The sequence below is a fragment of the Chrysemys picta genome, chromosome 10, assembly GCF_011386835.1.
Source record: "Chrysemys picta bellii isolate R12L10 chromosome 10, ASM1138683v2, whole genome shotgun sequence".
NCBI classification, from domain to species: Eukaryota; Metazoa; Chordata; order Testudines; family Emydidae; genus Chrysemys; species Chrysemys picta.
In genome coordinates this window covers 29260526-29287557 of record NC_088800.1, presented here as the reverse complement: position 1 = coordinate 29287557, position 27032 = coordinate 29260526, and the positions used below count along the sequence as shown (strand labels likewise).

General features: G+C 38.3%; 1 protein-coding gene across 8 annotated transcripts in view; it reads left to right on the top strand.

The window, feature by feature from the left end:
- LRRC49 (leucine rich repeat containing 49) overlaps positions 1-27032 on the top strand; it is a 147207-nt gene that overhangs the window by 37472 nt on the left and 82703 nt on the right. For all 8 annotated transcript variants that reach the window (XM_065559505.1, XM_065559502.1, XM_065559506.1 and 5 more), the window contains 2 exons: positions 5184-5327; positions 11628-11689. In XM_065559505.1, the coding sequence (XP_065415577.1) occupies positions 5184-5327; positions 11628-11689 (206 nt within the window). The remainder of the gene's footprint in view (positions 1-5183; positions 5328-11627; positions 11690-27032) is intronic.

Sequence of the window (27032 nt, the reverse complement as noted above, 5' to 3'; positions counted from 1 at the left end):
CAAGTTGATTAGTACCTTAATTTGTCAGTAGTCCCATTGATTTTAAGTCAGTGAAGAATGCAGAATTAGACCCTAGGTGAGCAATTTTAATTATAGTCCATTAGTAATTCCTTTCTTAATATCATTAACCACAATTACCTTCCCCTAGAATGACTTTGTTGAAGTAAAGTTGGAAAACAAAGCAGAACTTTTCACATTGTTGCCTATCTCTTTGTGTCGGTGCATGTTTTAAATTGCTAGTAATTCCTGAGGCATGTTCACCTCACCAGGACATTGAGCAACGTATTGTTGTCAGATGAAAACTTGTTTGGCAGATAAACACACTGTATAAAAAGTTAGTTGTTGTTCACTGTTTTTGTTAATAAACAGAAAGTTCGTAAGTGTTGAGGAAGGTTGAAGTTTCTTTTATGCTCACAAGAAAACTTTGATCAAGCCACAAATGGCCCCTTTAAAGTTATCCTTTCTCTCACTCCCAAGACTTGGCTCAGTATCCATAACAAAGAATCATGTTCAGGGTGAGCCTGATTGCTGAACACTCTTATCCCGAGAATATTATTTACTAGGGAATCTTGTTTGCCAGAATTCTGCTAACAACAATAGTACTTATCACTTAAAGTTGACAAAAGAAAGTATTTGTGTAGTGTAGCTTTCTAAAGATGGGAAACAGAGACAGAAGGAGAATAATGGCTTGATGTTCAGATGTGTTTGTTGAACTCAAGGAAAGATAAGGGTATTTATAATCTATAGGGAAAGAGTTGTTAGTTCTCATCCCTGTGTAAATGTTGTAATGACCCAGAAGAAAGGCCAATCCCATTCCTAGTGTCTGAATGAGAGAGATTGCTGCTGCTTTTCTTACAGAAGTTTCAGTAAATTTGAGTGTCACACATAGCCCTGGTAGAGGTCCCCCAGCTGGACACTCATCAGTTTGCTGCATTTGGGTCCCAGCAGATTAGACCCATGTGCTCTTAAGCATCTCTTGGTCTGAATAGGCTCCAGCAGTACCTCTTTCCTTGGTCTGTCTGGTACACTTCCTGGGTACATGTTCTTTGATACCTTTTCATGGAAATGGGACCATGCTGCCCTAGATGCCCAGGGCCAGTGCTGACTCCCCGCCACCCATCAACTCCCCAATAGCTTAAGCACCATCTTTGCCAGAGCTCCAACCTTGTGGGTGCTCTGGTTTTACAGTTCACCTCTTCAGGGACATGTGACAGTGAAAGCTCTTGCTTAAGATTTCCTGCTGTTGCACTACCACTGAAGCAGCTTCATAGGGGGTTGTGACATACCAGGGTACAATCCAGACTAATGAGCACTTAAGTCATCCCGGCCTGCAGGAGCGCCGCCAGCTTTTTTGCCACCCTAGGCGGCGGAAGGTCCCGCCCCCGAAATGCTGCTCCCGACAGAGGCGGCGGAAGGTCCCGCCCCCGAAATGCCGCTCCTGACAGAAGCGGCGGAAGGTCCTGCCCCTGAAATACCGACGACGACCGGGGCGGCCAAAGATCCGGTCGCCGCCCCCCAAATGTTAGCGCCCTAGGCAACTGCCTAGGTCGCATAATGGGTTGCGCTAGCCCTGCCGGCCTGCAACCTTGGGTGCCTTACAATGTCTTACTGAAATAGCTCCCACTTGGCCATCTCACAAACAGCCTTCTAGCATGCAAGCCACACCTTGAGTGTCTGTGTGTAACTGCAGCCTGCCAGCCACACTTGGGATTTCACTCTGGCTCTGACCAGCCTTGGTTATATTGCAGAGTTACCCCGAACACGCCCCCCAGTCTCAGATTTTCCACCAAAAATCTATGTCCTGTACTGCCCAGCCCTCTCTTGCACAGTACAAAATATTTTAAGTCCTTAAAGGGAACAATATGCCAGTGTATTATCTCAAATAGTTCTTCAAACACTTCAACTTAAAACACACTGGTATAGGTAAAACCAGTTTATTAACTACAGAGAGAGTTTTTAAGTGAGTACCAGTAGTGAGGCATAAAATCCGGAAATGGTTACAAGAAAAAGATAAGACATCTACTAATGCCTAACTTAACAAACTATATCAGATTCAAGCAGAGTTTCTCACCACATGTTTTCAGCAGTCTTACTGACCAAACCCTGTAGGTCAGGACCCCTCCCCCCAGAGTCCAACAAACGCTTCTTTTGTTGCCTCAAGTGTCATGAAGGCAATAGATAGGGAGAGAGAAAGGGGTGCCTTGGGATATTAGTCCCATCCTTTTATAATTTCAGTCCCTTTCCTGAAAAAAACATTTCCAGTTGGGCACTAGGAGACAAAGAGTTTATGTGGAAGGATGTTCCTTGCTGGCTTTTTTTGTCACATGTTTGAGCTTCCTTTATTTCCCTTCCTGCTCGATGACTCTGTTTACTGCTTAAATGTGTCTCTCTGTTCATTACCCTGCTAGAAACTAAAATCAAGGACGAAACAGACACACTAGATCTATGGCTTATTACAACAATCTGTAACCCACTAACCCCCTCTTTTTGTCCTATGACTGCAGAGGTTTTAATAGGCAACTCTATCTTGAATGGTCCCCTTACAATATGTGCTAACTACTTATGCTAAACAGTCTGTTCAATGTAGCATTTTGCTGTGATGCTGAGAGCACTTTTCCCAGACCTGAAGAAAAGCTCTGTATAAACTCAAAAACATCTCTCTCTCACACCATCAGCAGTTGGTTCAATAAAAGATATTACCTCACCCACCTTGTCTCGCTAATATCCTGGGACCAACACGGCTACAGCAGCATTGCATTCAGGTCAACATTTCATTTCTAAGCAATGTGCTTCCAAGCCTGAGCAGTCCTGTGAAGAGAGGGACTGAACACTAGTTCTGATCCCTTGTATAGCAAAGCAACAGCTTTTCATTAAATTGAGAGGTATGCTCTTTAGTATTTCATTAAATCTCTCCAAAGGTATTTTAGCTATAGACATATTGGGCTAAATTCTTTCCTCCAGTTACACCCAGGCTGCCCCATCAAAATGGATGGAGTTGGCCCACGTGTAACTGACAGGAAAATTTGGCCTATTGCATATAGAATAGATTTTATGCCGTATCATTTCATTTAAAAAAATTAAATTATTGTTGGAATTGCTTTGTGTAGTCCTTTATCTAATTCTATGCCATGCTTTCCTAACTGAAAGCTCAACAACATAAATATAAGAAATATGCAACATTATTTTTAAGCAAACAGAGACCTCTTTTGAATGTACACAAGAAATATCTGTCATAAACTGATGCTATCTTTGTGGTATTCCATTATTGATGAGTTATGTGCTGCATAAAAATCTTTTTTAAGGCATTTTTATGTTGACTGTATGAGCGTTTCAAATTTTCTCACTAGTCAAATATCCAGTAATTCTTAGAAACAAACAACATGAAGATACGGGGTAGTATTGTTTTATACATTTATTTAAAATGAACGTTTTCCATTCTTATTTAAAACCTAATGCAAAAAAGGAGCTTGAAAAACTGATTATCAGTTACTTTTGTTTATGGTCAGTAGAAAATAGTCTACAGGAAGTTAGATCTGTATCATTTACATCTGTTAAAGGGAATATAATTTGTAATGGCTAAAATGAAAAGGCAATGACTTCTTACCTAAAAATAAAATAAGGGCTAAAAGCAGGTATATCTTTATGTAAAAAAAAAAAAAGTGTGATAGGAAGGAGGAAAGGAATTCCATTATTGTTGACACAGGCTTTTTGACTCGGAAAAGTTATAAATAACATCTCTATAAATTATTGATGAAACACAGATTTCTTCAGTACCAGTAGAAGCTAGGACCATTTAGAACTTGTGCATTGCAGTTTGCTGTAGTTATAGCTAGACAGCCATTTGCAGAAAGCTGTGTACTTGCGCTAACCATCTGCTGTTGGCTTCAGTTTCACAAATCTGTCTGTCTGAATACACAATTTTAAACAATAATGTTCACTGTGAATTTTGCTATTATTTTGGTGCTCCAGTATATTAAGAGTTGATCTTTACTTGTGCTTCTAAAATATCTTTTGTTTCTTCAGAGAAGACTAATATTAAACTATTATACATCACTGAGGAGAAGCCTGTTACTATTTTTCTCATGTTACTATAATCAAATTGGTTTAGGGAATGTTTAATCTGATTAATGATGTTTTGGTTCTGTTATCTATTGGCTTTGTATATATTTTCATTTGGAATTTTTTGTCATGAAATAAAACCTGGGACAACTGCTGAAATAGCTGACACACCAGTATTCTCAATTCAGACATAGAACAGTAAACAATTTAACATTTAAAGAACCCTTAACTCTGCCTGATGTAGTTAGTCGTTGGCTGAGTGTTTGTTCCTGATGTATGCTGTCCCAGCTCTGTGCAGATAGCTGACACAGCAGACCTCGATTGATCTGCCCAATAAGACCACAAGACTTGGTATAGTTGTGAAGGCACCCAGCCAGGTTTATTGTCAATGAAGCATGGTCCTAGCTGCCCGGATCAATGTCTACAGTTACACTAGCACATGTATGCCTGGTGCAATGGACTCAGCTCAGTGAATGGCGGGACTTTCCATTCTCCCCTCAGCTGGCCAAGGACATTCCCTCTGAGACCAAATGAGGCAGTCATTGCGGCTCCCCAGTTAGGCCCAGTAATATAATAGCAGCAGCTGTTCTCTACCATTTTACTGCCTCTTTGCATTCTGTTCACCTTTTTTAAGGTTCTCTTCACAATCATAAGGGCTCATTTTTTCAGTTAAAACTTACATTCTGCAGAAATTGATGGCCTGGGTCGCACTAACCCAAGGAAGCTCCATGCTTGCCTAAGGCAAGTGAATGAATTTGCAAGTCTGGTTTGAAGTAAGGCTCTCAGGCAGAACATTTAAGAAGCAGCACATATTTGGCCCATATAGCAGAAATACACAGAATCTCCGATGATAAAGAATAAGGACTGCTGATTTGACTACACCAGACTGTGACTGTGACCAGAAAGAACATTAGTAAACTGGATGATAATGTGTAATTTCCAGTGGGCTGCTGGAAATCCATTAGAAGGCAACCTAAAACACACAAATGTCAGACTATTAAAAATTACATAAAAACGAATGTAGAATTATATTAGATATACATTTTAAAGCAATGGAGATATTAACAGGTGTCTGAGCAAACTAGGCACAATATGCATGCTATTAATTATACTTCTCGTTACAGATTGCTAAAATAGAAAATATCAATCATTTGGGTGAACTCAGAGTGTTAAATCTTGCCAGAAACCTTTTAAGCTATGTAGAAAACCTTAATGGACTGGATTCACTGACAGAACTTAACCTTCGTCATAATCAAATCACCTCCATGGTAAGTGATAAAACTCAATTGATATTTGTTGTCCTCCCCCCACAAAAAAGTTAGCAAAATACAGTAATATTATCATTTGATTTGAACCATGTTAGTGTTACACAGTTCTAGAACTATATTATTTTCATTTGTCCTATGACATTGGTGTTCTTATGCTTAGTTTTATGTGAAGTGGATGAAACCAAAAATAACATGTGGATATTTTATATAAATGATCGTTTATAGCTCTGAAGCTGTCTTTATACTAATTAAAGTGCCAAAAGTGAGGAAATCTTGAAGCTATACAATTCTGGTGCATAGATTGAGTAGGTATCTAAAAATATAGTAAACAATGTACTAACTAAATTTAAACCCTAAATTTAAAAATCATGGCTATTGATGGTATAAAGTGCTTTTTTAGTAGTAGCCTTTCTTTTTTTTAATATGACAGTTAGAGAAAGTCAGTATGATCTTAAAAGAAAACTAAAAATACTATTTTAAACTTTGTTGTTTCACTTAACATTAACCAATGCTTTCAAAAAGAAAAGGCCATCAGTGTCCAACATTTTGTCAGTGAGAAAGTATCTGAGCAATAAAGATCTGTTTCTACAAAAGATATTGTTTCAATTTCTTACTACATAACCTTAATATACAGCAGTTGTAACATACTCATAATACAATAATAAGAGCACATTGCATAAAAGAATGCTGTTTCGCTAAATACCTAGAACAATGTTTTTCCCCCGCTTGGAAAGAAACAAATGGAACATGACAACAAAGGAGAGAGGTTAATATATGCAGTGAGTCTTGTTCCAATTTCTTCTTTATTAGAGCTCTTGCCTTGGGCTGTGTCGTAGATCATGTCAACTAATCTGACCACTGGTATATGATTTTCTGACAAAAGTGAACTGTCAGTTTTGCTGAATAGAAAATAGAGGCCTCAGCTCCTATTTCCAGTTTTGTTTGCTTGGTTTTTTTTTTTTGCTTTTCTTCATAATAATAGCAAAGTCCTCTCTTAGTCTATGTGGCTGAGCTGAGATTTGAGAAAATGGGCAGTTTGGTCCTTTTAAATTCAATCTCTTTTATAACATGTGCAGCCAGCAGAATTCTGTATACATCTCTCTGGTCAGCTATGACATGCAAATAGAACTTCCTCCTTGGGAGTGATGGAACTTTTCCTGTAGGAATGTTGACTGCTTTTTTCCCAAGTTGATAGGATTGTCTTTAACAAGTAGATTGCAACTCTTAGTGCACTTAGGGCTTGCTTTTTTTTTTTTTTTTTTTTTTTAAGTAGGTCTGAGTTACCTCAGGTACTGCTATGAATCTGGGAATTTAGTCATTGACTTAGCGATGCCAAGATTTTACTCAGCATTTTTTTGTGAGTTTTTGATTATGTATTTGTTTTCTATCATTCAGTGAAGGATATTAAAAACAAACCCCTAAATCGACAGTAACAAAAATGTTGATTGTGTAATCAAAATTTCCTTTGTCATACTACTACTCAGCATCATGCTTAGTCCCTGCTCTCTTTCCCTCAGGAATATTTTCTTGAATCTCCTGGATGTCTAACTGTTCATGTAGTATGCCAAATTATCCACTATTGTTTTTGTTCCTTGAAACAATGAGAACGTGGAAATAATGATTGACTAGTGTATGGTAGATTTTTGTTTCTTTAAATTATACCCAGACAGTCAATACTCTAAATTTTTAAGAATTAGCATGTTTGGGCTATAGTATCTGTGATATCCGTTCTTGGTCCCAATCTACTTTGGCTTGGTTAAAGAAAAATTATCCTCATGCTCAGTTCAGGCAAGTCTTGGATCATTTTAATTTTAGTAAAAATGCTTTCTCTTTGGCCTGTTTTAATTCAAAGGTATTAGAAATTGTGTTCTAGGAGGTGTTGACTATTTAATGAATGCAGTATATTATTTTAATATTTTTTACTGGAACCTTCTGTCACAGGATGACTGGCACTTTTAATGGGAGATGGGGCCAGTCTACCTGTGCCATAATTAATTAGCTGCTTCCCAACCTGAGGGGGTGAGATTATAGGGGTCAGATGATAGCTTAATGGACACCTGGGCCTCTGCAGGAATATAGGCCTAAACTGGGCCTGGTTGAACTGTGTGTTTTTTTGTTTTTGTTTTTTTTTAATTGAGTTTGAATGTTAGCATAAGTGATAGGACTAAAATCATGTGACCAAAAAAGAATGAGATCACGGGAAAGAAGAGCTTGTTTATATTAAACTTCTTGTGACCCTTGAAATACCAGCATTATCTTATTTAACGTTTGGGATGAGGTAATAGAAATAAAGAAAACTTGCTTAATTGGGTACCAGGTGCAGTAAATAATTGGTTATATATGGGTTGTTTAAAAAGAAATGCTTAGTTCAGTTATTAGGAAGAAATATGGCAAAATAAAATAAGAATAAAAACCTTGAGAAAGGGGGCCCAGCCATTAGTCTTGTCTTGACTGGGGAAAAAGGACAGGATGCAGCCTTAAAACTACTTCCTCTGGCTTTGGCTAAGGTCTGATAACCAGCAGTGATATCACTTGTTTATTATAGTGTATAAAAAACAAGGTTTTTGGGGGTTTCTTTGTCTCCCGTCATGCTGTGACTCCAGAGGGGTATGTTTTGGCCAGTACTTACAACTGGTTTGATACTAGGACAGGAGTTCTCAAAATTCATTGCACCGTGACCCACTGCTGCCAACAAAGTTACTGCATGATCCCAGGGGGAGGGCTGGAGTCTGAGCCCTGCCGCCCTGGGTGGAGGGAGAGGGGTCCAGAGCCCAAGTCCTGCCACCCCAAGTTGGAAGAGAAGGGACCGCAGCCCACGCCCCACCGCCTGGGTGGGGGTGGAGCTCAGGCCTCAGCTTCAACCCTGGGTCCCAGCAAATCTAATGCTGGCTCTGGCTACTCCACTTTGGGGTTCCAACCCACAGTTTGAGAACCGCTGTACTAGGATGTTGGGTATAAGTTTGTGTATGCGTATATTTATATTTTAGGTGTAATCAACACCAAGTGCCCTTTGGTCTAATAAAGGAATGCTTTTGTGTAAACTGAGTTGTGGTAAACCTTAATAAATTATTAGGGAAATTTATTTCCAATAGCCTCATAAGAGGGTTGAGAGATCTATTTTGGTCTGGAACCCAGGGAGTGGGTATGCTCTTGTGGAAGGCCCTGAGCCAGGGTCTGCAGGAAGTTTGCTATCCCAGGGGAACCAGCCTGAGGCCTAGTGCTCCATACCGGAGCAGGGAAGGATGGAAGGAATGGAGCCCAGCAAGAGCTGAGAATGTACTCCAGGGGAACCAGCCTGGGGGTGGAGTGCTCTATTCCAGAGCCAGAAAGACTCTCAAAGGTAACCCATTGAGGGGATGGGTACAGGACCCGGAAGGCTGGTTGAAGAGGAACCACTGAAGGACAGAACAACTTTTTTGTTTGTTGGGGCTTGATTAATTGGAGTTTTGCTACCCCAGAAGGGGATAAGTTTGTTTATGACTTGGCTGGAGGGCTAACTGAACTGAACGATTTGTATGTGGAGTTCTTGGGGACTCTGAAGATATGACTGTGCTTCAACATAAGCTCATGCCTGAGCCCAGACTCATGCCTAACCCCCTTGTGTCTACACTGTAATTGTGCTAATCTAGGGTTTGGACCCAGGGTCCCAGGACTCTACAGCACTGGAAGGTCCAAACTTGAGTTAAGCTGGGACCCAGGGTGTGAGCCCTGTTACTTTGCAGTGTAGGTGCAACCCCACTTGACTTGGGTCCCAGTAGTCAGATGGAAGTATCCCACAACTCCATGTGACAACTATCCAAACATCTGCAATCCACTCTATTATTTTTTGAAAGAAATATTTCTTAAATATTGTTAGTTAGTCCCTTTTGGATTTCTTGTGCAGCTTTATTTTTAAGGACAGTTTGGATTTTCTTTACCAGTGATAGCACAGAATAATTCTTGGTTTTGTTCCTTACAGTTGAATCATGATATAGGACTAAAATTGCGAATTATCACTTAATTTTGGTACTAAAATGGATTAGCTTTCTTGTGCATAGGTTGTATTTTGATAGTGCCATTGGTGGCAGTACCTAATATAACTTGACAGAGTAATTATGGAATAAAGATATATCATAACTTTGTTGTAACTTCAAACCTTAGATAAACTTAAACAGCAGTATTGTTAACCTCAATATTTCAGAAATTGTGTCAGGCACCGAAACACATGAGATTGTCTTCAAATATACTATTTTAAAAATATTTTTTTAAAATTTCTTTTCTTTGCCATCTCATTTTTGAGCCTTTAGTAGTGTTCTTCTCAAGCTTTATCTCTGATGCCATGAGGGCTTAGAAACGTACTGTTCTTGAAAGCTGAGACTCTCACTGGCCAAAGTGTGGCCGTATGCTCAACTTGAGGGCCTTTGTCTGTCTGTTTGAAAACTGCATCTGACATCTGATGGGTTCCAAAATTTTAGTCTGAGCTGTATCCCTAGCTGGACCCCTTGCCCTGCTCTAGCCAATCCTCCCCCCTCCCCCCCAGCTGGGCTCTTGTCCCTGCAGATGGGCCTCTTGGCCTCCTCCCCTTCCCTGTCCCACTCCCAGTGGACCCCTCAACAAATCAAGTTGTGTATCTTTCCACAAGGGCTCCTGCTCTATGACTCTAAGGGTACATCTACACTACGGCGGGGAGTCGATTTAAGATACGCAAATTCAGCTACGTGAATAGCGTAGCTGAATTCGACGTATTACAGCCGACTTACCCCGTTGTGAGGACGGCGGCAAAATCGACTTCTGCCGCTTTTTGTCGGCGGCGCTTACTACCACCTCCGCTGGTGGAGTTAGAGCGCCGATTCGGGGATCGATTGTCGCGTCCCGACGGGACGCGATAAATCGATCCCCGAGAGGTCGATTTCTACCCGCCGATTCAGGCGGGTAGTATAGACCAGGCCTAATAGATAAATCCCATAGAGCCAATGCCTGAATGAGCTAAATTCATGAAACAGAACTTCAGTTACTCTGTGATTTCCTTATAGTACTTAGGGTAAACTTACACCCATGTTTGTGATGCTTGCAAGCTACCCCATGATAGGGTTGCCAATTTTGGTTGGATATATTCCCAGAGGTTTCATCACATGACATAATCTTTAATTAAAGATTAATCTTTAATTTCTGGAGACTCAAGGAGAGTCCTGGAGGGTTGGCAACCCTAGAGGGAGAAGCAAACAATTGTGGCTGTGGCAAACTGCTACCCAAAGAAAATTCCTTCACATCCCACAGTATTGTGCTCAGCTAGACACTGAGGATTTGAGTAAGAATCACCGTACACACAACCTCTTAATATCTAGCCTTTAGGTGTATTTTTGCCCTTTCTTTCCCCATGTCAACTATAATCACAACTAGAAGTCATGGAGACTAAATCTGATGGCGGGTGGGAATATGGGCCTAGCTACTGGAAAAACACAGATTGCCTGCCCCTGCACCAGTCTCCAAGCACTTGGACTGGGTGTGTTCATATTCACAAGCTGCAAGTTGGAGAATGGGTTTTTACAGGGTAGGGAGATGCACCTAATGGCATAAATGAGTGTGTGGATGGGTAATGACAAACCGCAATCCCTAGTAAATGTGGATTTGTATTTTTCTAATACAGCTTGCTCTTATTTGCTTTATTAATATGTTGAATTAGATACTATTTCAAGTATTCTAAAAGGTTTATAGTAGCATGTAAAACCACAAGTAACAATTTTACACTTAAAATACATAGATTTTGGAAGACTGGACTCCAGAGTCCATCTATATGTTGTTTTTAGTGCATATGGTGTAGATTTTTATATAATTTAAGATAGTGAGTTGGTTGATAGGAGAGAATCCTTACTTAAGTCTTTCACTGACAGTACAGCCACTGCGATTTGGAAGCTAATTTATGAGTTTGCACTTTGAAGCTTTAGTGCAGAATGGTCACAAAATCAAATTTATATTTATGCAGTTTGATTACAGTATGCTTTCCCTGAAGCTTAAACGCTGAGGCAAGCACCTTGGCTCCTTTCCTGAACGCCTGTTAAAAAAGGTTAACAGCAGTCTCATTCTCTTTAACGCTATTTACCTTGCAAGTGGTGCAGCTTGTTCTGCAGAGTAGATATCTGCACTGAAGCACTCCCTTGGAGTCTGCACCAGAGAGGAATGGAGCTGCATGTTCAACAGAAATCAATGTTGCAGCAAGGTTACAGAAAATAGAAATGTGTATATTTCATCATCAGGACAAGTAGAGAGATTCAAAAGATGTTCTCTTTCAGCTGCTGAATTTATGCTTCTCTTTCTTTCTAGAAAGATGTGGATACTTTGCCCTGCCTCCAGCATCTGTTTCTCAGCTTTAACAATATATCAAGGTAAGGGGGCTAGCAGTTTGCTTCTTATCAGTAACTTAAGTATAATATTGCAGTTGTATTCAGTTAAAACTGGAATACTTTGCAGGTGGTTAAATTTTTCTAATATGGCAGATTGAATAAGAAATATACAATGTCTGGATTATACAAAATGTGTGAAACCGAAGTTCTCTAAACCCTCATCCTTTAAATGTACAGTATATTTATGAAAATTCTACTGTTCTGTTTAAAGATGACCATACAGTTTATAGTTATGAAAATAGAAAATAGGATTGTAAATACTGTATAATTTTAGTGTTAATTATCTGTTTAACAGTATATAAGTTACATTTATGTTTACATTCATCACTGTATACATTCATTTCAACATAAAATATTGAATGAAAATCTGTTTAATCAATGTGACTAGATGATTCTTAATTTGTATTGCTTTCTGAACATCTTTTGTTACCTAAGGCTGCAATCTGTATTCATTATTGTGTCACTCTTTCAAACCGGGCCATCAGAACATAGTAACTCAGCTTTCTCAGTAAGACTTCTGTTGTTTTAAGAACTGATGAACATGTTTCATTATAAATGTATAGAAACGTTTGTCATCTACATCTGTCTTCTCATTGTATTTTCAAATGTTACTGGATTCTGTATTTATAGACATCCCAAAATTTTAAAAAAACCTTGATTTTTAAAAGTACTGCATGCACTCTTTTCCTTAGAGAGCAACTTATGGTTGCTCATATATCTTCATCATAGATTTCTCCATAGCTCTATATTTAACAGCATCAAATGATTTTATTAGAGACCTAGAAAAAAGGTACTGCATTCCTTTATTGCTGGAAAGACCAGGATGTTTTTGCTGTACTTACTCTCTTTGTAGAGATGAAACATAGGAATGATTTATGTTATAATTATCATAAATTTTTATTATACTAGTAAGTTAGAGTATTTTATACAGACCTGCATTTTATTCCTTGCAAAGACGTCCAACTTACTTGTTTACGAGCCTTATGTTCTTAATGCAGTGATGCAGCATTTACCCCTAAAATTACTGGGTATTAAAAAAAAAAGTTTGAAAATCAAATATGAGCTTCTACTAAACTACAGATATTGCACATGAATTAATCTTCTTGTGCCTCTGCTTCATGTTTTAAATTTGGATAGTAGCAGACCTAGATTAGCATTTTATTTCTGTTGGATAATGGTTGGTTCCCAAATTTCAAACATGCTTTTTGTTTCTGTTCTGCCAACAAATGTCCTAGCCTGGTTTTAGCAGTTGGAGAACTGCAGTGGCCAGTTTCCGAGTCACCAGGAAGTATTGCTGCAGTCAGTGGTAATTACTTTGATTTTATGTAACTGACCTAGTAACTCATCCAGTTCTCAGCCTCCTCTCCCACAATGTTTTATACAAAATTAGAATATTATTATTTTTGCAGTATACAAGGAGAGAAAAGGACCTAAAAAGAAGCTTGAAAAATCCAATTGTTTACATAATCTGTAGCTGATTTTCAAACAAATATCTTGCTTGTTTTTATAATTTATTCAGCGGGATTACAGTGAAGCTATGTCTGCACAACTCAGTCTTAGAATTTGTCCCTAAGTGGGATATACATTTCTTAAACATTGTCTTGCAAGTACGTAATGTTTAGTTTGGTTTTTGGTTTAGAGTTGAATCAGTTTTAAAAAAAATCTGAAATCAGATGAAAATTGCACTTTTCCACTGTACAAACCTTATGTTTGGACCAACCTAACACTTTACTTGCCAGTCACCATTATAACATCTTGATGATGGTGGCATTTGGCTTATTGATGTTTTGAAATGTTGGCATGCCATTGAACAGCGGCATTTCACCGAGGAGGTGAAACAGCACTGAATGTATATTTTGTGTGACGTAACTGATGTATGACATGTTTCGTATCAGGGAAATAATTTAAACAATATGTTTTTATGACCAATTGTGTACAAATATTTTGTCTGATGCAGTTTGACTTGACCAAGATGTTTAAACTGAAAATTGGCAAGTTTAGTGGGAACTTCAGACACAGTTTTAACATTGAGTATTGCTGTAGTAAGATCAGCAAGCATGAAAGTTCCCACTACCCTTTGTATATATTCTCAAGACTTATTTATTTATTTATATTTACCATATGCCTTGTGGTAAATTTTGAAAATATTTTTTCAAGAAGCAATTCTGTATGTGTGTCTGAAAAAGACTAAAATTATTTCAAACAAACGACAATACTTATGCAATGATCAAAAGCATTTATCCATAGGTACCTGATGATAACTTGCTGCTTCTGCTAGCAAGTTATGTTGCAAAAGTCTGGTTGTATTCACAGCTTAGTTTTCTTAGATTCAGTTAATCAGACATTGATTAAAAAAAATCACTTCATGAGATATAATAATACAGCCTTTATGTTAAATGAGAATATCTCCCAAGGAGGTATAGAACATTTTAAAAAGACTAATTTAGAATGAATTGTTTTGACATTGCAAAAGTTGACATTGGAGCATCAGTTTGATGCTTGTCACATGGCAGCAAGAGCTGTTGCATCATGTATTGATGAACACTGACATGTATGAATCAGAATGTCTTTGTAACGTGCCTCTTTACAGATGAGGACATATATTTCAAGCTGTTACGGTCTTAATATTAATGAGAGAGTCTTTCCTCTTCATTTTCAGAGGAGGCCCCAGAATGCTACTGTTCCTAAAGAAATCTTTTGTACAGGAGTTCCCAAGTATTCATGTCGTTAAGACCTCATAAGTTAAAACCAAACCAAGAACTGGTTTGGGGACTGGAACAAAGAAAATAGTATCTTATTTCCATCCTCAGCCTGGGCAGATTTAGTCAGGCAAACTGATAGCCTTCGCACCTGTTACATTAATTTAGATGGAATATAAGGGCTAAAGATGTTGAGGTAACCCAGTCACTGTCCAATATTAAACAGTGTTAAACAAGGTTTGGGGGGTTGGTAACATGGCAAACACACCATTAAGAATCCTTTTAACCTTTTATTAAAGATATAGAAAAGAAGGAAAAACACTTAAAACATTTAATGTGAGGCATTTGTTAAATAAGGTTTCATTTTAACAATATTCCTTGTTCCCCTTCTCTTTAGCTGGAGAGTTTTTAGAAGGAAATCCTCCACCTCCTTGTTTGACAGTCTTAAAGAGGGTAATAACTGTCCTTTTGGGGAAAAGGAGAAGAAGTTAGTTGAGATGAGCTGGAGTTGTTGCTGTTGTTGTTAAAGTCCAATCCTGTTTCATCCCAAGTGGTGTTCGGGATTCAGTTGGAGCCAGTAGAGGTGGCGATATCATCTGGGTCCCTCTCTCTGGCATAGTCTGGTTAGGACCGGACTCTCAGGATCAGGATGACGAAGGCCCTTGGTTCCAAGAGATGGTGGGGTTGGCAGCTGTGATAGTGAAGCTCACTCCATTAGACAATTTTTCTCCCAAAAGTCTCTTTCTTTAAGAACCTACCAAGGGAATGGTGGGTGAAATAGCCCATCCTCTCATTATTTTGTCCACCAATTAGACCTAGTTTCCAATATACCAATTTTGGTTCACTGGTTTCTGGTTCCACACTTTTTCTGATAACTAAGCATGATCTTAACAGGCCTTGAGTTATATCACTAAGCCTTCTTGTTTGGATTAATTGAGTTATTTTCGTACCATTTCCCATCAACACTTTGTACCATTTTCCATTAATAAGTTTTTGTGACATCTTATGAACTTTCATGCATTTTTTACACCTATTGAAGTTCCGGGGGCGGGCGAGTGCAAGCTTTTTACAATTAGGGAAAATATTGTAGGCCCAATATTGTAGCTTGATGGTGCCTTATAAACTATTATTAATTATTATTTATTTGTATTATCGTAACACCTAGGAGCCCCAGTCAGGGACAAGAACCTCATTGTGCTAGGTGCTGTACAAACACAGAATAAAAATAAATTTTTGGACTATTGCTGAATTATCCAGACTTCTCATCTAGATTGGTATCAGGCAGAACTTTGAGAATTTTTTTTCTTTTAGAGCAGAACTATTTAACTTGTGCCACTAGAGCTCAGAGAGAGCGAGAGAGGGGTTGTTATTACTGGTATTTCTTAATATGAAAACCAAGAAGGCCATTTTTATTCTGTGTCTTGAAGATGTAAACTGATTTGCCAATGATTGTAAACTTTACAAGGCCAGGACTGTCTTTTATTCTGCATCTTGTAAATCATTGGTTCCCAAACTTTTCGGCATCATGCCCCCTTTTTAATTTTCGAGAAACCCTCACGCCCCCCACCTTTCCTTTACCATCATCCAATCCCCCCTTTTAACAAATTCAATTAGTAATTAAAGAATTAAAAATAAACACACAAACTTGGTATAAAATTTTTAATTTAAAATTAAAAATAAGCACAAATAGTTTTTCTTGGCACAAAAATTTAATAAAAATGTAATTTAAAATAAGAAATAGCATAAACAAAATGAATTTATGTGAAGGATGCGGCTGCATTTTCTTCACAAGTTGGGAAATCCTAGGTTTGAAAGATGAAAGTGCGCAACGCAAATAGTTTTTGACATCCAGTCGATTCCTTTTTTTCTTTTTTATTACGACTAAACTTGAAAAGCTTTTTTCACAGAGGTACTCAACGAAAACGGAAGAATAATACGTAGTGCTTCTTCTCCAACTTTTGGGTAAATTGGGAAATATTTTATCCAAAATTCCTCCAGTCTTAAGTTTTCGAAAATATCTTTCGCACTTGAATCATATTTCATTTTGAGTGCTTGTTCTTGCAATACTACTGGCAATGAATTGACATCAACGTTGAATGGATTACATGCTAATTTATGAATGGGTTTGTCAGAAAAGTTGTCTAGAAAATAGCGGATGAATTCATCAGCAAGGCAGTCCAGATGAAACACAATTTTGTTCTTCGCATCCTCTTTACAAAGTTCTTGGAAACCTTCATTTTCAGCGAGTCATGAAAATGTTGGAGAAGACGAAAAGTTAGGTGTCTGAGCCTGTGTTCCACGTTTCCAAAGCTTGATTTTTTCTGTAAATGCTTTGATGGCATTGTGGTGTGCTATAATGTTTGCAGCGTTGTTTCCTTGCAACTTCAAATTGAAATGGTTCAAAGATTCAAAAATATCCATGAGGTATGCCAGTAAAAGTTGAAACGTTTGGTCCATAAACAAACGCACGATATAATTCTTCTTTTTTCTGTTGTTTGAGGAAAATTTCCACTTCGTCTTTCAGTTCAAATAATCTCAAAAGCATGTTCCCTTTGGAAAGCCATCGTACCTCCGTGTGAAACCAAATAATTTTATGATCCACTCCCAAATCCGCGCAAAGAGCTGCAAAAAGTCTCGTATTTTAAAGCGCGGTTTTTCACAAAATTGACAACTTTGATGGCCAAATTCAACGAGTCATGTAGGTCATCTGGGAAGGGTTTTAGCAGCCAACGCTTGTCTGTGTATGATGCAGTGAGTCATGGTTATGGCTGGATTTTTTTCTTTCACGAATGTCACAAATCCAGAGCGAGAGCCAAGCATTGTTGGAGCACCGTCTGTGCATACACCAACCAGTTTTTCCCATAAAAGTCCATTTTCTTCAAAAAAGTCAGAAACTGTTTTCATAACATCAGAAGCCTTTGATGTGGTTGTCAATTCCTTCAAAAAAAAGCAGTTCTTCTTTCACAGTTCCATCATTAATGAATCGAACGTAGACGAGCAACTGACAGCATTGTGCTACATCAGTGATATCGTTGCACTGAATTGTGAAAAAAGGAGAAGCTTTCACTGCCTCCACAACTTGAAGTTTTAGATCTTTTGCCATGTAATCGATGCAATGTTTCATGGAATAGTTGCAAAGCGAAATTTCTGATATTTTTTTCTTGCTTCCAGCACCAAGCACAATATCAGCTGCTTTCAACAAGCAAGGTTTCACAAGAGTTTCTCCTATTATTTGCGTTTTCTTGGCTTTAGCGAGGAGCAATGGCAGTTCATAAGATGCTTCTACCACTTTGGCTGACGCTTGATGAAAAGCTCCAGTAGTGTCTAGCTTCATGCATTTTAAATTTTGACGTTTAGCAGCAAAAAGCTCTTTTGGTTTGTCTTTCAAAGCACTGTAGTTCTTTGTCAAGTGTCGCTCAAGACAACTAGGTCTCAAGGCATCATTGCTGAGAATTGCGTGGCATACTACTTATTGAGTATAATTGATCACGGTTTTTTCCACGATGGTGAAACCATACTGAATGAAGTCTTCATCGTACTTCCTTTTCTTAATCGCAGCCATAATATACTAATAAAAAAATCTATAAAAATAATTTTCCTGATTCATGAATATTAACTGACGCAAGTTAATTTGAGTTATCGTGAATGTTTATTTACTACTACTATTACGTATGGACGCGTGCTGCCCTATATATATACTCCACCACCAGTCCAGCAAGTAGCCGATCTTGCATGGTGATTGGTGGAGGTAATCACTCCCACGATAGAACAGTCTCAAACGCTCTCTCGCGAGCGAGCTAGGACGTTTTTAAAAGTTCCATCGCTTTCTACATCGTTCTTCAGCCTCCCCACTGATCGAAACGGCACTCCTACACATCGAAAGGCAAAAAAATAAAAAATATTTGTATTTCGTGGTATGAAATTTGAAAACATTGCAGTTATATACTTTTATTTATAGTTGTATTTTTATTATTATTGTACTTTGTTATACCTTTATTCTTGTCTACTTATATTCATAATAAAAAATGAGAAGATTGTTAATACTTTATTATAGTTAAATAATATAGGCCTGTAATTGGACAATTTTATGAATAGTTATTATGTATACAGAATATGTATAATTGTCTGGGTCTATATTAAATAAATAAAAAACTAAAAAAAAATTGTTACGGTGATGAAAATGTCACAGCCTCGCGTCCCCCTTGGAATTTCTTCATGCCCCCCCCAGTTTGGGAACCGATGTTGTAAATCATTATATTTATTTAGCATTGCAGAGACAGGCTGGGTACAGGTGTGACCCCTTCAGGTGTGGGTTTTGGAGAAGAAGAGCAATTTCCCCATCTGGTTACTTAGTGAGAGGAATGGTTGGAACCATTTTAACACTGTCATCTATTACAGTTTTCTATTATGCAACTGCAAGCAGGTCAGCAACACCTTTTTATGCTGAACAAAGCGATCAGAAGAGAGTATTGAAACATAGCCTGTATTGGTGTAAGGGGTCATCTTTTAGGGCTATCTCTGTGCTGTGCTACAGTCGGAATCCTGATTTGCAAATATTCAGGATGCTGGCAAATATCACATTAGAGCTTGTTTGTCGCTACTTGCACATAACTTGCTTAGGGCTTCTCTTCATTGCAGTATTAGCTTGAGGTATAATTAGAGTGTTGCCTCTAACCCAACTCCATCCTATCCATGTACAAAAATCTATCTCAAGTTAACTGGTGCTTCCTACTTGAGCCAGCTGACCTGTCAGGGGGTTTGGACTAAAGCTTGTGTGCTCCCCATTCCTGAACTAGTAATGCCGTGGGGATGCAGCTACTCTGTGCTGTTAATCCAGTCACTCTGGGCTGCTCCAGTGTTTTGCTGTGAGACCACTCTCACTTAGGCCAGGCTAACTTAAGAGGAGATAGCTCACGTGTAGATAACTGAAGCTAATACTTCATTGTTGGAGATGATGTGATAGAGGGATTTTCTTCATTTAGCACTGGCTTTTTGAGGATTTACTTGTTAATTTATTATTTTTTAAACAAAAGAAAAATTAAAAGCACATTTTGCTATATGGAGGTTTTCTTTTTTTAAGGTTCATGCCCTAAAAAAAGGAAAAAGGAGGGACATCTGTTTCAGTTCCTTCACTAATGTTCTGAGGTATGTTGAAGTGCTCAGAACTTCAAAGCATGTCAGTACACATTTATCATAAAGGGTTGAAGACACAACTAACCTTTCTAAAAAGTTCTTTTTGTAGTTTCCTGAAGGCGTTTGCTTTTGTTTGTTTTTGCATTCTGCATATACAGACACTCCCAGATTTACGCAATCGTTCCATTCCGGAAAGCCCTGCGTAACCCGAATTTTATGTAAGTCGGAAACGTATATTGTGCAATCATAAAAAAACAAACAATTACAACATTTTCTGCTCTAAATCAATCTTCTTTCGCTTACAAACTGTTCCTGCACTCTTGCTATCACTTGGTCGCTTTCCAGGAATGATTTGAATGAAATAATAGAGTGAAATAACAGAAATACAGTATCACTGAAATAACACGAGGCTGTGAGAGCGCAAAGCCTTCCCTTGTAGGAGATGCTACTGCTGTATTCCTCCGCACACCGCACTACAGTACAGTACTTTGCGTTTTCGTACGCTACGCAATATTTTCCACAACTTGAAAATTTTATTTATGCCGTATGGAACTTTTTTATTTTGCGGAGTGGAAATTAAGCCACAGAGCAATTGAGGGTAAAAATTTCAAACTTGGCTCCTAAACCTGTGCAGCAAAAAGGCCTAATTTTCAAAGGTGCAGAGCACATGGATTGACTTCAATATGAGCTGCCAGGTGCTCAGCACCTCTGAAAATCAGGCTATTATTTTAGGTCCCTTAATGTGGATTTAGTTGCCTACCTTTATGACGAACATTTTCAGACCTAGGTGCCAAGAGGTAGGTACTTAGATATATATTTAGATACTGTAACTAATTTTTCAGAGGTGCTAAACATCCCTAGCTTCTCTTGATGCCTATGGAATCTGAGGGTGCTCAGCACTTTTCAAAATGAGACCATCTATTTAAGTGTCTTATTTTGGCCAGCCACAACGGACACTTTTTGCTTAAGTGAACTTATCCAAGGCCATGAGAACTGTCACCTGCCACCTTTTCAGATTTTTCCATCAATAAAGGAAAAGGATACAGACTCTGCATCTTAAAATAAAATTTTACACACCGGGTAGGTCAGTCATCTTGTAGTATAGCCTGATGTAGCATTGCTGCATGGATGTCTTAGAATGTGCTACTTGTCAGGGATGAAGTATTTTGTTTTTGCCTAGGTGGAAAGCCCAGGTTTAGGTTTAAAAAACAAACAAACCCTGTATTCCTTTCAGTTGTCCCTTGATGTCCACGGAATGTGTTTCAGGTCTCAGTAATCTGTAACAATACCTCTTGTGTTCTACCATTTTCTTCTCTATTTCAGGGATCCGGTACCCAGTTAACAATATAGCAGAGCTTTCTCACTGTTTATGCCCAGTTCTTGGGAGAAAACGTCTTAAAAAAAGATCAGACTCAAAAAACTTGTAGTCTGCTATCTTTCACCTTACTGGGAACCCTAGCACGTAAACATTTATTCCTTACATTTGATTCTTCAGACTTCTGATTTTTGCATGAAAGATTATTGTATTTATTATTTATTTAGATTAAAATAATAAAAATATGCTTGTCCAAGAGACTGTGCACCATAACACGTCAATAATACAATACAGATTTTACCATTATTTTAGTAAATACTTTATCTTGGACAAAAGAAGCTTCTAGTGTTGCTGTTGACTTTTTCTACAGTCTCCAGCCATCCTAAAGTAAGTGGTACTTTGCCTTCTAGATTACTGACTCTTGATGGGCTTTTTGTTTTTGTTTTTTTTCCACTACAGTTTGCAAATGATCTTTCTCAGTATGAAGACAGAACTTTAATCCCCCAGTTCAAGCAGTGTAGAAGAAATTAGGCATAAAGTTGATTTTATATCACAGGACTCTTACATTGTTTGTAGCTTGGAGAAAGTTTGTCTTTAATGATCAGTTAATGTCCATACTGATAGTTAAGTGCAAAGGTTGTTCCCACATTAATGAAAACACTTCAGACCCCAAACAAAATATATAATCTATAAGAACCCTTCTCCCTTAAATATTCCAGCCAGGAGCCCCCTGTCTTCAGAGCTCAGGACTTCCTCAAACTCCAATCCTGGGGCCAGTAACTTATTTTTAAACTTAATGTAGAGCTCTTTTGTGCATTAGAAATAAAATCCCTTTCTGACCTTTTTTTTAAAGGGGTGGAGGACATCAGAATGAAGTTGTATGTCTGTAGGACAGTTTAAAAACTGGTACCCTCCTGATAATATTTATCTTGGGGGTCTTTTTAGATTAATGTTTAACAGAATGATTAGAGCAGGATGCATGATAGAACATACGAAGTAATAATACAAAATACACTGCACAACTAAATTATACTATTTTTGGAGCGGGGTATAGTTAAGATTCCAGATCCCTAACAATATATACACTGAAATCTTCCTAAGAGATCACCCTTATTACATAGCTTCCTGCCCTAAGAGACCTCCTAAAAGTATTAAGTACAGTTCTGTTCCATCTTTTATTACAAGATCAATGTTTATTGATCCCTTGAGTGATTGCTTAACTTAAAAATGAATAATACACTTTTAAATACAATATTTTAAAATCATATCAAACCACCAGCACATAAAGCAAGTGTAATTTTGCACTCCTCCTTGGCCTTAGTGGCCTAGTTCTGCTCCCATTGAAATCAGTAACAAAACTCTCATTGACTTGAGTGGGGCAAGATTGATTCTTAGGTGCTTATGTTGTTAACTGTTGCAGGAAATCACAGAATCAGATTTGTTCAATAAGTGAAGGAGGAATTATTTTAATGCAGTTATTCAGTCCACAAATATGTCTATTTAGGTTTTCATATTGTGCTTAACACCATTTTGTCTGATCATCAGTAATATCATTGATGTAAGATTGTGAACAGTTTTGTTCTATTTACAGACATTCTTGCAAAACAAACTTTTAGAAGCAAACAAATTTTGTAATAAATAATAATTTTACAGAAAATACACTATTTCCCTTTGGATTATGGAATTACCAGCGACGTGGTTAGAATGTGTTGCAGACTATTGGCCTGATCATAAAGATGTTTTCATGCATGAATAATCCCACTGAAATTGTTGAGGCTGCTCAGATCAATAAAGTTACTCAGGAGGAAATGTTTATGGAGTTGAGCCTCGTATTGCACTGTATTTTTTCCAACAGACTGATCAGCTTTAAAGGTTAATTGAGATGCTTTTTATAATTATCAAAGGTCACGTTTGTTTCTCTTGCATCATTTGATCATATCAGAAACACCCGGCATAATGCTGGAATCTGCATTCTCTTAATTCCTTTTCCTGTTTTAGGTGGTTTTAACATGGCCAAGTGTAGCAAGAAAAGGCCACAATTCCAAAATATAGTTTTAGCAGGTAACTAAATGAGTAAATACCCTTTAATTTTAAACTGTATTTATTTGTAATTTTTAAATCTTTATGTGTATTCCTTAACTGAGTTTTGAATCTTTTATAGTTTTTTATTAACTTAAAAATAATTTTAGTTCAGTATCATGTCCAGCAAAAATCTAAATTGATCATTCTTAGAATTGCATAGTAGCATGTTTAAGCATTTCTTAGCTTAATGAAGCATAACCAAAGTATTTTACCAGACCTTAATTTTAAACAAAATATTTGATGAGTAGTAAAAATAGAAATACATAATTGTTGTTATAAAACAAGCAATTTGATTATATAACTAAATAACATTAAAGAATTTGATGCCATAGTTTGACTCATGTCTGCCTTGCTCATGTTCATTCTCACTTTGTAATTGAGTTGAGATAATACCTTAGAATATCTTTTAAAGTCAGTAAAAGTGATTATTGTGGAGTTCATTACGTTAATGAAACTGGCAGAAACATTGTGTACAAAATATTTTTGAAGTCTATGGTAAAGTTAAGTAGATCTAAAATTGAGTTTTTAATTTAGTTTCAAGAAAATTGTACATTTATCTTCTTTTTCCCACTGACACAATTTCAATAAACAAGAGGATACATATTGATAACTAAGTCCAGTTATTGCCTGCATCTTTACATGCTTCCCACTAAATCTTTTTTTCTTAAAAAATATATTTCCTCCAATTTCTTTTATAACTCTGCTGTTATACTCTTAGCAATGTTATTGAACTAAGAAGTGGGCTGAAGAGTCCTGTTCTTTTAAGACTCTAGCTATGTAAAGCTGATCAGGAATTTTTAGATGAAATGTTTTTTGTCAGAAAATGCTCATTATTTGAAACTGAAACTTTTTGAGGGAAAAGAGGGTCTGTTTCACTGGAACTTTTGTTAGGATGGTTTCTTATGTCCAGGATAAAATTTCATGAGGGGACACCCGCCTGAGAATAGTCAATAGCTCAGTGGTTAAGGTACTCCCTGGGATGTGAGAGACTCGTATTCATGTTCCTGCTGTGAATCGGGCATATCTAGGATATGTTGGCTTTTCTGGGGTGTCTCTCTCTCTTCCCTCTCCCCCCATTCCACATAAAACTTTGAAAAGGTCTCAGTTTCACCCAGATATGGAGCACAAACATTTTGGAGGTCTTGAAAACGTTCATGAGACAGGAAAACCATTTTCTGCCCAGCTCTATAGCTAAGTCATTAGAGGGAGAGAGAGGTCCCCCTTCATGGCTTGCCTGTCATATGAGAGGAAATTGTCCCAATGTTTATGGTCCAATGCCCCTAACCATCTCCTGCCTCAAACAGGAAATTGAGCCATCTTCTGGGAAGTAGAACATTTTAAACTTACTGAAAAGTTGGTTTATTTTCCTTTAGCGAGAAGATTGTATATATTACTGTTATTTAAAAAACCCTGTGTAGTTTGTAAAGTAGCTTATTTAAACAAATACTGTATTAAAATATTTTATGATTAGCATGGAATTCTTGATACCTTTAAACACTGGACATGATCAACGTTATGAATTTCACAGGGAGAATCTCAATCCTTCCTCCTCAAGAATGGCAAGACAATCCTTCCTTTCATGTTTTTTGCAGGTTAATTAGGAAAAATATATTTCATTATATGTCAAGAATGGCTTAGTATTTATTATTTATTATCAAAGAAAATCTTTAGTAGTAGTAATGTTCTTCTATCATTTGTAAATATTTTTGGAATGTTATGTCACCAAAGTAATTTGGGGAGATCCTTGCAGAATCTGTTGTTAGAGAAGTGATAATATCAAATATATCTTTTTTTTTTTCTTCTTAAAAGGTCCGTTTAAACATGCATGTATAGGTCATAATCAAAACCAACAGCTAATTAGAGAATAATGTTACAGTACTTCATTCGGTTGCGGGAAATATTTTACTACTCATAGTCTGTATTGTTTGTGCATTTGTATTACAGATGGATATATATAGCTCTTTGTAGATCTCCAGAGTTTAGTTCATGATGACTGGCATATCTAGGATATAGGAACATTTTTTCCTGCTCTAATTAGAGAAGGACCTCTTGGTCCTGCTAGTGAAGGCAGGGGGCTGGACTTGATGACCTTTCATGGTCCCTTCCAGTTCTAGGAGATGGGATATCTCCATTTATATTATTATAAGAAAAAAAATTGAACAAGTCATTAGAGCCTTTAAGAACATGTTTAATTTGGTATATGATAGCTTGTGTGCTGTTTTTTCAGTGGAAGTTTGAACTGTAGTGCCCTTCCTTTTGGGGAAACCCCCCCACTACTTCGAGGATTGTCCCTGTGGGTGCTCCACTTTAGGTGAATCTGCACCCTTGCTCTTGTAATCGGAGATTTTTAGTAGCAGTGCCTTGTTGGGTTGCACCTGTGTTGTCCCTGTCTCGCGCTGTCTCAGGTGGTTACATAGCGCTGTGCGACCAAACCTCCTTCAGTTCCTTCTCTATGGCTCTTGGCTTGAGACTGAGCAATTGGCAGCACCTCTGAGCTTATCATAGTCTAGCTTTAACTTTAGAATACTGGTTAATCAATAATTAATAGTCAATATTTTACTACCCTACCTTTTCCCCATTCATTCTTTCTTAAAAAAAATCTTATCTTTGGACTTAAATTTTCAGTTATTAGGATACCCCTTAGAGTAGTATAGTTACCCTCCCTCTTGGGAGAAACCCTATTCTAAGGGGCATGCCCAGCTCCCCGTCCTCAGTGTGTCCGCTGCCTTGCCTAAACACACATACCACAAAAGTGCTCACACTGCCACAATCTCAAGGCTCACGCTAGGAAAGCAAGAGACCTATACCTAAAACTTCTCATGACGGAGAAGTCTCTGCACCCAGCGTCCGATTCAGGATCACAGACCCCTTCTGGGCATTGGTCTCCAACGGTGGCATCTGACAGAGGTTCATCAACACCCTCTCAGAGGAAGGAGCACTCTGCTAAAAAGGTGACAAAGAAGCAGGTGCTGACCTCCCTTCCTCATGAATCCGCCAAAAAGAGACATTCCCCAATCTGTCATACCCTATTGGTATAGACCGCACCAGGACCATCAACCTCTGAGGTAGTGGGACCATCCAGTACCATGGGCACTGTGCGAGCCAAAGACCCTAAGCGGGCTGGCTTGGAAAAAGACACTAAATGGAAACCTACTATCCATGTCTCGGTACTGCTGGAGACGCTCAAACATGTGGCACCAAGCAGCTTGGCAGCACTACAGTTTATGGTGCCACCTTCTGCCTCCACAGCTCATAGCACATGACCGTTGACACCGACAACTGCGATAAAGGCATCGATACCACCGACAACACCCTCCTTGGTACCAATGCTCTTGGTACTGCAGCAATTTCTCTGCCCTAAAGATCTTCTGGTCTCCTCGGCACTGGAATCTCCACTCCTTGGTACTGACCTCACTCCAGCACACTTGGTACTGTGCCAACTTACCACCCCACCCAGATCAGCTCCTCCTTTATCCAGTGATGATGATGATATCGGGGAAATCTTGCCTTTCCACACAGCTACCAGACCAGATCTGCCAAAGCACATGAATACCACCCCAGACCTGAAACTCAAGGATGGTACAGACACCATGGATGCTGCCACCTATGCCATTTCCACCACAGTGGCCATACTGGGACCCATGGGCAACGTACCACCAACACTATCCTTAGCTTCCCAGTCCACCCAAGGAGAGGTTGAGGCATTCTCCATCACCCTCTGAACCTCCAGAAGAGGCAGTAGAGGAATTGGAGAAGACTTCGGATCAGGAAGTCACACCAGCTGCCAATTTTTCATCCTCTTCTCCAGATGAAGCTATCATGCCCCCACCACCCACAATGGGGGATGACTTTATACAGGATTGCAGATTTCCTGGCCATACTGCTGGAAGAAGTGGTGGAGTCCCAACATAAGTTGCTGGACATTCTTCAGACTTCAAGATTGCCTTCCCAATAAACAAGGTTCTCATGGACCCAGCCAAGACCATCTGGCAGATCCCAGCAACAATTCTGCCCACCTGCAAAAGTGTGGATAAAAAATGCTGTGTCCTTTCCAAAGGGATGGCATTTCTATATTCACACCCTACACCAAACTCTC